This window comes from Rhododendron vialii, chromosome 5a (genome assembly GCF_030253575.1).
Source record: "Rhododendron vialii isolate Sample 1 chromosome 5a, ASM3025357v1".
Taxonomy (NCBI): domain Eukaryota; kingdom Viridiplantae; phylum Streptophyta; class Magnoliopsida; order Ericales; family Ericaceae; genus Rhododendron; species Rhododendron vialii.
In genome coordinates this window covers 39,590,600-39,601,397 of record NC_080561.1, presented here as the reverse complement: position 1 = coordinate 39,601,397, position 10,798 = coordinate 39,590,600, and the positions used below count along the sequence as shown (strand labels likewise).

The 10,798-nt window shown below is 39.5% G+C and overlaps 1 protein-coding gene across 1 annotated transcript; it reads right to left on the bottom strand.

Annotated features, from left to right (window-relative positions):
• Positions 1-1,693: 1,693 nt before the first annotated feature.
• LOC131325215 (auxin transporter-like protein 4) lies at positions 1,694-9,121 on the bottom strand. The gene is made up of 10 exons (XM_058357344.1): positions 8,852-9,121; positions 8,588-8,735; positions 7,992-8,217; positions 7,382-7,567; positions 7,113-7,225; positions 6,480-6,663; positions 5,824-5,921; positions 4,082-4,289; positions 3,098-3,355; positions 1,694-2,129 (listed from the first exon to the last, which is right to left on the bottom strand). The coding sequence occupies exons 3-10, from the start codon at positions 8,181-8,183 to the stop codon at positions 1,917-1,919; spliced, it is 1,452 nt and encodes a 483-aa protein (XP_058213327.1). The 5' UTR covers positions 8,184-8,217; positions 8,588-8,735; positions 8,852-9,121; the 3' UTR covers positions 1,694-1,916.
• Positions 9,122-10,798: the final 1,677 nt, after the last annotated feature.

Sequence of the window (10,798 nt, the reverse complement as noted above, 5' to 3'; positions counted from 1 at the left end):
CACGTCCATGGTCCACCTATATAAAGAAAATTTTACTCAAATTAATTAACCACAAAAACATTTTCATTGCCAACTTCTTTTCATTTCAATGTGGGTAAATACAGGGAATCAGCTAAGATTTGTTATTTGTTTTCATATCTCTTTCTGTGTTTTTTTTTTTATCAATATATTTTTGAATAATCAAACGCAGCAGCTATACAAATCGTCTTAGCGCAAGGTTTTACAATATAATGAAAAACACGTCTTAGACTCAACTCTTTGGCCCGTTTGTTTTGACTTAACATAAGTATCGGATTAAACTGCGTGGGGGGGGCGGCGGCGCGGGGGTGTGGCTAGCTCAAACACTCTGAGCTCATAGGGAGGGGGGGGTGGTGTTGTTGGTTTTACATTAGGTGTTCGCTTAAAATTCTGGCGATCTAGATTAAACATGCTTCAGACTTATGATCTTACAAAGTTTGGGACATACTTATTATTTAATCTGATTAATTTTAGGCCCTGTTTGATGGGTTTGGCCTGCTATCATAAACGGGCTCTTTCGATATATAGCCCAGCCAGGCTACATATTCCAAAACGGGAGCTATCGCAAACCAGTGGTTACGGCCGCGGCAAAAATTTGACACTAAAAAGAGTGTTCTTTTGTTAAATTTTGGCACTGCCTCTCCGATGGTTAATTCTAAAAATGGTTCAAAATTGAATAAATTTTTCTCCATCTCATTTTTTCCGTACCTTCTCAACCTCCATTCAACTATCTACCTTCTCATTTTGGCACACTAACGCTTGGATTGTTCAATAAAAAAATTTCGTTCTGATTTTCAAATCGCTCAACCGCACTAATTTAAAGAGACTCACTATTCTTTTACTAATTTTTTGATGCACATCAAAAAGAGAAAAGAGACCCACTTCTTTTCTTTTTCTTTTTTTACTGTGTCTTAGAACCACTCCCAAATCGAACACAATCAGAAACACCCCCAGAATCTAACGCAATTAGAATCCGAACCACCTCCAAATCGAACAAAGCTCGACAACAATCTCTCTCTCTCTCTCTCTCTCTCTCTCTCTCTCTCGAACAAAGCTCGACAACAATCTCTCTCTCTCTCTCTCTCTCTCTCTCTCTCTCTCTCTCTCTCCACCCACACACACATCCACTAGGCAGATTCATTTCCTCTTCTTCTATTCAACCAAATCACTATAAATTTCAAGAATTCTGATTCCGGCAAGGTTCTGGTAGAACTTCTACCCATCTTTCAGCAAAATTTTGGTGTGGATTGATGGAAAGCAATTGAATTTTTGTGATCTGGCAAGGATTTTGCGGTTCAATATTCGGAACCAAAGATAGAAGAACCATGCCATTTTTAGAACTAAAGTTTGACACCCCATTGGAGCTTCATAATGAGAGATTCATGCATGTCTTTCCAGTTGGGTCGGAAAAAGCGTGCAGCCCATGTGATCACTGGGGCGGGTCCCACGGCCCACTCCTCTAAAGAGAATCAAATTAGGTCAAAAGGGTCTTTCAAGAAATTAATTTCAACATCCACCTTTAATAGTATTTGAGCCCACATGGCACATATAATACTATATTGTGTATATCTTTCAAAAGTTGTATTTATATACTCTGGAAAATGAAAGTAATGACATTACAAGCTTCAAGTACAAAATAATGATTTAATTAGCCTATTGTTTAATAGCAAAGGAATCACCACAAATCAATACATTATATTAATTAATTATCTGGAATATTAAGCCCAAAAAAAAACAAAGAGAAAAAAGAAAAAGGGGAATCCAACACACATCACATGGAAGGGGAAATGTTTGCTACCTCCCCATGTTATGATACAAAATATGGAGAGGGGGGAAGGGGGGTGTACTGAGTTTTGGATTTTGAACTCGGTCGAGTTTGTAGCAAGTCGATGGTCGGCTCAGGGTTTCGACGGCGGCGTCGGGGATGGGGGATTGCATTGGTAGCACTTGGCAAAGAGCCCGAATGTGTCAACCTGCTTCACAAAGTTGGTCACACTAGCCCATCCGCCGAACCCGAAGCCCACCACCAGAACCCAGACCACGATGAAGATGTTCACCACGTACATGGCCGCCCAGCTGGGCAGGAAAACAGGAGGCTTCTCTGCTGCGTTCTGCAATTGAGTCAAGAAATCCAGTATTAATTCAGTGAGTGTTTTGTTACGGCCTAGGTCAAACCCCTCCTCTCACTCGCGAGCCTTCTTAGGTCCGCGGCTCTTGATTTTTGCTCTACCAAATTTTAGTAGTACTAAGGAATATTTTCGAAAGACGTTTTACGCTCACGCGCGCTTATTGAGGAAATGTGGTCAAAAGGTCCAAGTTGTGGGAGAAGATATTATTCAACAATGAAGACAGCTCATCTCAACATAATACAACAACAATAGGGACTCCAGCATATAATTGTAACTGAAATGAAAAAGACCGGCCACCTATTTCCGAACCCAAGCCTTAAATGCTTTTGTAAGCTTGTACTCTCTCTCTCTCTCAAAAGAATCATTAAAGGGCATTCCAGTAAATTGAGATGCACATAAAAGCCTCACAGATTATGACTCCAACGATAAATCATTTATGCTCTCTCTCTCTCTCTCTCTCTCTCTCTCTCTCAAGAATCATTAAAGGGCATTCCAGTAAATTGAGATGCACATAAAAGCCTCACAGATTATGACACCAACGATAAATCATTCATGGTAAGTAGTTTGAAGGGGTGTATAAACGAGCCGAACCGAGCCGTGCAGTATTCGAGCTCAGCTCGTTTATTAAACGATTCGAAAACTCGAGCTGGGCTCGTTTGTACAAACGAGCTGAGCATATACAGTTCATTAACTAAACGAAACGAGCCCATAAAAACGAGCTGAGTTTTCCCGATCCGAGCCAAGACGCGCTTCGGAGTGTTGAGCTCGGCTTGTTTACTAAACAAGCCTAAAACTTGAGCTAGAGCTCGGCTTGCTCACTAAACAAACCGAGACTTAACCAGCCGTTTGCAGCTCATTGAGGGTCCAAATCATCATGTGAGATGATCCTTTGTCGAATACATGGACCAGGACAAAGATAGAATGACAGTATGAGTGAGAGAGAGAGATACCTGGCGGGCAGAGGCCTTCCTGTAAGTGAGCATATGGGCAAGAGAAGGGATGATGTAGACAGTGAAAGTGACAAGTAGGGCACCAACAGCTGAGTTAATGGGCCCAAAGAAGGGAAAGATAATGGCCAGAAACCATATCGGTACCACCACCGGAAGCCTCGCCAACGCCCTCAAGCAAATGCTTCTTGTGTCGTGCATTCCAATCACCTTTTCCCACACGAAGTACAGAGGTGTACATGCGAACCCGAATGTTATAAACTGCAGGCATGACAGGCAAACCCAAAACACCCATTTAGCGACGTTGCGTACAGGAACGGAGCCAGAATTCTTATTTCAAGGCCAAGGGCAAATTAGAGTAGATAAAGTTAGTAATAATTGGACTTTAACATTGATCCTTCTAGGATTATATCAAACAGTATTGACAAACAGAAGAACGAAATTTCGAGATGTTAATACAATAGCTAACTACCATGCGTGCATACTGAACCGAAAAAAAACTACTTAAATTTGTAGTAAAGTTATATGCATGAATTTTTAGGACCTCTGTCGTCCCTTTTTTTTTTTTTGGGTGGAAGAGTAAGAAATTCATTGATAGTAAGAAAGTAAGTACATAGGACCTTTGCCGGCCCTTAATACCTGAGCGGCTCAGCCCATACGGCCATACTTACGACCTAATTGATGTTGTACTGATATGATAATAATCAAACAAAAATATTCCGAAGTATCAAAAAAATAATAATAATAATCAAACCAAAAACACTTTTTTCGCAAGGACAGTTTTACGGACATAGAAAAAGTTGAAGAAAAAAAGGTCGATGGGCATAATTTGACAATGCAATCACTTTATGTCACATGCATGAAAAGGTAATAAAATAAAATTCATAGGCAAGAGGACCCCCCCCTCCAAAAAAAAAAAAATTTGAAAAAATCACAACTCTTTCTGTTGGGAAAAATAGATTTAACGAGAAAACATGGTTATCAGACCTGGTGAATGAGCATTAGGATAACGGCAGCGTCACGCCAATGGGTCCTGGGGAGGAGAGAGAAGGCATTGGAGTGGTTCAATAGTTGGTCGCCGAATGCCCAGTACACGGTGGAAGCCGACGGGAGTGTCAGTGTGAAAACGTAGAGCGTCGCGATCAAGTAAATGTACTTGAATTTCCTGGGTTTCCACATCGCGTGCATAATTTCCCTGCAAAATCCCCATCACCATCTCAATTAGAATGTTCTTGTTTTTTACTGGTAGTAAATCCAGTGTTTCTTTATATACTCAAATACGAGTAAATTGTTAACGAGATTCAAAATACTGGTTCGTTTCCACTAAACTAAATCGAGTAAAGCTCATGTTTTCATTGATTTTTAGACATGTCATACTCTTCACATAACTATTGTCATTAGTCCATAGTCCATTTCAGTGTTCTAAATGGCGGCCGCTTAGGCCGATTAGTCCCCGTGTAGGCGCTAAGTGGTGGTCCGACGCCTAGATTAGACAGCCAACCAATCAGGCGCCTAGTCTCCGCCTAGGCACTAGGCGGCCGACTAGTCCCATTTTCCGCCCGACTAGCGTCTAGCGACTCACTCCAAGTAGAAGTTTGGATTAAAATCAGGAGATATAAAGGGGGAAAGATTCCAATAATAATGGAGCTGCCGGCCTTTTGACAACTGGTAGAAACCACGTGCAATGATTTGAAAGACCCAAGACACTTTCTAGGCATGGGCATAGGATTCCAGTGGTGACCATCAATAATTAATACTACACGAAACTAAAGCAAAGTGTCAAGAACAATCATCGAAATGTTAAAACCACAATGAATATGTGCTAACTAATGACTGTTTAAGGATCCCCTCCGATCCGATCCTCTGTACTCTGTTTTGTATGTATTTGAATTTGGTTCTATTTTCCAATCATTGGATTATGAGAGGATTCTGGGGGACGAGAAGATTTTCACGTAATTCAATGAATGACTCGATATGCACTAAAATACCGGAAGAGGCAAAACTAATAGGAAACATTTGAGCTCTCCGAGGAGTGGTAAATAACTTTTTTTTGGTGATCATGGTTGGATATCACATTTAATTTCGTTCCTCCGCATTTTTCACCACCGAATCAATAGGAAAACTTGAGAGATAAGAAAATTCCTAGGCGACTCAATGGCCAAAGACACACCGAAACAAAGTTGCAAATAAAAAATAGCATATAATTTAATCAACATCAAACAAAGTTTTAAAATACCGGTAGCAGTATAACAGTTGTGGGAGTACTGAACAACAAGTAGTGAGAATTGTTTGTAACGGTCATGAATTTTTAGAAATTATTTTTAACCAAAAAAAACATTTTGAGAAGGGCCTAGATCACACCCAGTACTGCGATGTTCAAATATCGGCAGTAACGAACGTGAATCAGTCTGCGAATTAGAAACAAGCCGAAATGCAAAGGGAATCGGTTCATACGCACGCAATTTTTCGCCTCACGTACATCTTTAAATACGATTTTCATACTAGTATTATTTTGGCGTAGTCAACTAAAGCCAAGTTTATTTCCCAAGGGGAACAAATGAATGTAGTTTTCTATGGTTCTGTCTGGGGTCTCAAACCCAGACCCCGAGGTGGCCGGCAAAAGCTGCGCAGGAGAAGCAGCTTAGAATCAAGCAAGAAGAAGAAGAAGATAACAATACAGTCCAAATATTAAATTAATTTTATCAAAAAAGTAGTGAAAAAAAGCTTACACAGTGACAGCATGTCCACCGAAGGTGTACAGAATATTGGTGGCGCCGGTGAAATACAGCACTGCCTTTGTTGGAGCTGAGTGTTGCACATTAGGAACCTATAGCAAAAGAATTTTTAGTATTGCTCAATAATTCTTATGGACAAATCTTTTGTAATTTTTTTGTATATTATGAAAGGGTTTCTAAAAATCTAATTTTGGAGACGTTGAGTTTTAGTTTTTTCTGGCCTAAATTGTTGATATCCGAACTTATTTGAAATTACTAGAATATTAACCTCTGTCCAGTAGGCGGAGGTTAGCTAGGCTGTGAAATTCTAAGTAATGGTTAAAATTGGAAAATAACCAAATTTAAAAACCATATGTGAACCTATAATTTTAAAATAAAAACCATATGTGAACCTATAATTTTAAAATATGTTCCGTCTTATCCCGAAATAAAGCTGCCCCCAAAACCAAACCCAATGATAGAATAGGAGCTTGATCCTCTCCGCCTAGTTTGACAATTAGTGGGCCCTTTTCAACCCAATTTTGATGATCGGAATCTGTTAATATTTTTTAGAGCTCCTCAAGATTATCTAGCTACCAAGCTAAAACAACAATGATCGTTTTAATTTTACTCCCGACGTAAATGTTCGTAAGACGGGAAAATACGAATACCTGGCCATGAATTGCAGCAGCTATGGTGAGGTACCAGGCAGTGTAGGTAGTCATCCCGAGGCCAAGAAATGACCAAATCCGGTAGTTGTGAAACGAGGGCACGAATACAGTGGTCGCACAGCATGCTCCAAATATGTACGTCCATGTCCTCTTGTCAAGCTTGTCATTTATGTAGTATATGTTACTGTTCCCAACAAAATAAATCACTCAAAACTCCATAATACTTTTAGAAAAAAAAAAGCAAGTAGGTTCAAAATCTCGTTACGCGACAACAGATAGGCTACCTAACGACCTATAAATAGGACTCCACTGAAAAATTAAATAAAATTGAGAACAACTAAATTGGTCCGAGCAGCTGCGAAACACATACAACTTGATAATTTTGGTTGTATTTCGTATTGGATTTTGCATACATCGGTGTTTCATTTGCATTTTCAGTCACTGAATCATATGAAATCTCTAAGAAAATTGTTACGTGATTCAATGAAGAATAATGCACCAAAACACCGTAACGGATGAAGGAAATCTTACCGAAATACCGACACAGGCAAAATATAGTGTAGAGAAAATTTGAACTCATCTACAGTTGGTCAAAGTACACTATATATGGATAAAGAATTAATGAGCCTTTACCTTGCGCAAGCAATGAGCTGTATAACAGATCCAAATAGAAGGAAAGTACAGTTGAAGGCTAGACCCACTGCTTTCCAGTAAGGACCCAGTAACCCATCAAGCACTTCAAACCACTGAAATATGAATCACAAGGAAAGAGAGGAGAGATTTTAATAGGTGGTTTGTTTATCAAAACGAGGGAGGGGCGGGTTTCCGGGGTCAGCTTTCGCATCCCTCAGACTAATCTTTAGCCCTTCCAACGGCCATTTCACACTATTTCTGTTACTAACCTGAATGACATGGTTCTTGAAGCTGACATTCTCTTTCTCCTTCCGGGTACGGTACTCAATGTAGAGGACACTGATGAGGTACGCCGTCCAGCTTCCCATTAGTCCATAGAATACCTGAAACACAATTCCTGATGCCATTCCCAGTTGCGAAAATGAGTACGGCAACGTTAACAGCACCTGTGCTACCTGCAACAAACCATAACAAAATTTTCAAAAAAACGTCTATTTACCATATGTAAGGTCCCTTTTCCGCATTCAAAATCCTGAATGCTAGGAGCGATCGCTCCCACTATCCCCTCTCGGCAATCAATAATACAGATTTATGAAGGCTTTTGAAAGGTAAGCGGCTCTATCAGACATAAGAATTTTATCATAAATTTGGACAATCATAAACACTTTTGTACAAACAGTTTCCGACGGTGAATATTACCAGAGCGTACGCATACATAATAGGAATTTGGCTTCTTCCAAGCGACAATCCGGGTTTGGACTGCAAGCATTAGTCCGGGTAATATCGACCGTTCAAAAGTGTTTATATACATATACATGTATGTGCATATAATGTATGAATATATCTGTATGTATTTTTTATGGGTAAGAAATTATATACTTGATTGGAAGCACAGCTGAACCAAGCGTCCCAAGCAGAGCCACCATGCCACAGGAAGCTCTTGACACCGAAAGTGGAACGATCTTCTTCCCTTTCGTCTCCTCCATGTTTTTCTAGCTCTAGACTTCCATTGGTTTCGGTCTCGTTATTGGTGTACACCATGGATTCTTCTGCTTGTATCTGACCCATCATTGTCTTCGATTCCCTCTAAAGCCCACTCCCAGATCTGAAACACACAAACACACGCACACAAAAAAAGACACCCAATGAGACAAAAACATCGATTTACAACACTGGAAACTTAGAAGGGAAACAGAGTATTTCGCTGTGTTCTAAAAGGCGGCCGACTAGTCCCCACCTAGGCGCTAGCTAGTCGGCCAACTAGACTGCGCTAGGTGCTGCTTTTCCGCCCGATTAGCGCCTGGCGATTTTTAGAATATTGGAATTTCGCTGCCAACAAAATCACTAGTCCTCTACTCTAATCCACCAAAACAAAACAAAAAAAAACCCCAAAATGGAGTTCTAGAGAAAAACAAGAAGGAACAAAGAACAGTCAATTATAATCCAGGTAGTATTTTAGTACTGCTTGATTATACCTTGTACTTGAGGAGTCTTCTTCGTGAAACCCAGATCTCTTTCGGAAGCAGAGGATCCCGGTTAAAACAGAGTGTTGAAATTCTTCATTCCAAGATTTGGCAGAGAGAGAGAGAGAGAGAGAAGTAAATTCCAAGAGCTCTGCAGCAGCTGTGGAAAATGACAGAACCACAACAACACGACTTAAATGCGGCGTTTAATTTAACAATCCCCCCACTGAATTCCTTTAAAGTTGTGCAGAGGAGAAAGGCTGTGGCCGAAATAACCTTCGGAAGGCGGCGATATAGGCCTCAAAAGCAGCAATAGCTACAGAAAACTGTTTTCCCAAATAGTATTGGCATGAGCAAAGAGTGGCAATAAAGCACCACTTTTGATCCTATTTAAGTACGCACCCAAATGAATGAGAGAGAGAGAGAGAGAGAGAGAGAGAGAGAGAGGGAGAGGGAGAACTATATTCCACTTCTGATTCGATTCTTGGGGCTTGGCTTGAGAGAGAGAGAGAGAGAGAGAGAGAGAGACAGGGTCTTGATCTGTAAAGACTAGATACATTAGCCGTGGAGCTTCTTTTTATAGGCCTAATTTGTCTTAACGGCTCAATAATGATTAATGATTAGCATTAAGGAAACAAACAGAATTAGTATTAGCACCAATAGAAGGAGAAATTCTACTAATCACCACAAATAATGGCCATGCTATGCGGCACAGAGTGTTTCGCTAAGATGAGTGTAGTTTAAATGAAAATGTTGAGAAGGCGAGCAATCGATAAGAGATACGATGAGAAAATGATGGTTACCGTAGTAGATGGTAGCAAGAATAACCGTAATGATAAAGAAAAATTTAAACTGGGCGATAGTTTGTTAGGATTAAGTTTGGTAGATATCATTGAACATAAAACTCTCGATAGAGTTCAGTATAAAAGACGGATTCAGATACCTGACTCCAATTATTCAAATACTTGACTCCAATAGAATGAGATTACATTTGTCTTGAGAAAAAAACTAAAAAAGAATAGTTACGATTAAAAATTAACAGAAGACGAAAGTTTCATTATGTTTTTGTTTAGTTTTGCTGAATTTTTTCAATTTTGATATATAGCATTAGTATCTTCTTTTAATTCTCTTTGTCAAGATGAATACCTAATCCTAAGTATTTTTACGAAACGCTAAAAAAATCCTAATAATTCATTGTCTATGGACAATTGAAATGTCAGTACTGCTTCTTGCCGTCCAAACCCAAATCCAAACGGAAGAAAAAAACCGAGTCCTAAGATATGAGTCGGGTGCCAAAAAATCACAACCTTCTCGAGAAAGGAATAATATATTAATGTGGAACGTTATTAAAATTTCTTCTAATTTCTTTGAGTTTGTCTACGTTCCATTTCAAAACACAGGTTTGATATAGCCTGCCTTCTATAGACCTGAAAACTTTGGAAACAAATTTCAAATATGTAGTTGACTTTTAATTAACCAATTGGTCTCCCTTCATTACTATGTTAGTCAAACAAAATCATAAATTTTCTACCAATCAGTTCTCTGCTGCTCAAATATTTAAATTAATTTGGGAGATAGGATTTTAGAAACAAAAGTGTTGAAGTTTGGATCCACATTAATTGGGTGGACCGGTGGAGGCTCCAGTGATCTTTTTCTCAGACCACTTCAGATTCGATGAATTATTATTTGAGTGTTTCTGGAGCACCGTCTGTGCCGTGCTTAAAGTTCCATCTTTTTTAACAGCTGGTCTCAATTCCAGATAAGGAGGAGGGTTTGTGTGAGGTAGCTAACAGCAACATGCAGAAGTCTGTATGTTGGATGCCGTGACTTGAAAGGGTTTGGGATTACTGGATCTAATTAAACAGATAGCCTTGGACATAGGCTCAATAGAAAATAAGTTTCATATAACATTCCAATTGATTGGAACACAATGCTTGGTTCGGTTTGGTTGGTCGGTCTTGGAGCACTGCCAGTAAAGGCCATGATTAAGTGTATGTTTTGCATGTAAATGTGTGGTGATTAAGAAAATTCTGGAGCACCACGCACGTGACGGTATTTCAAAGCACTGAATAATCCCTACCTAAAATATATATACTTTTCTTTTTCTTTATTTTTTTGGAAGGGGCCAATAAATATGTAAGATCCGAATCCTAGCTACCTTCAGTTATATCATGACCCCTTTACCACATCTTCCCCATGAAGATTGCAGAGGATCTGAATAGT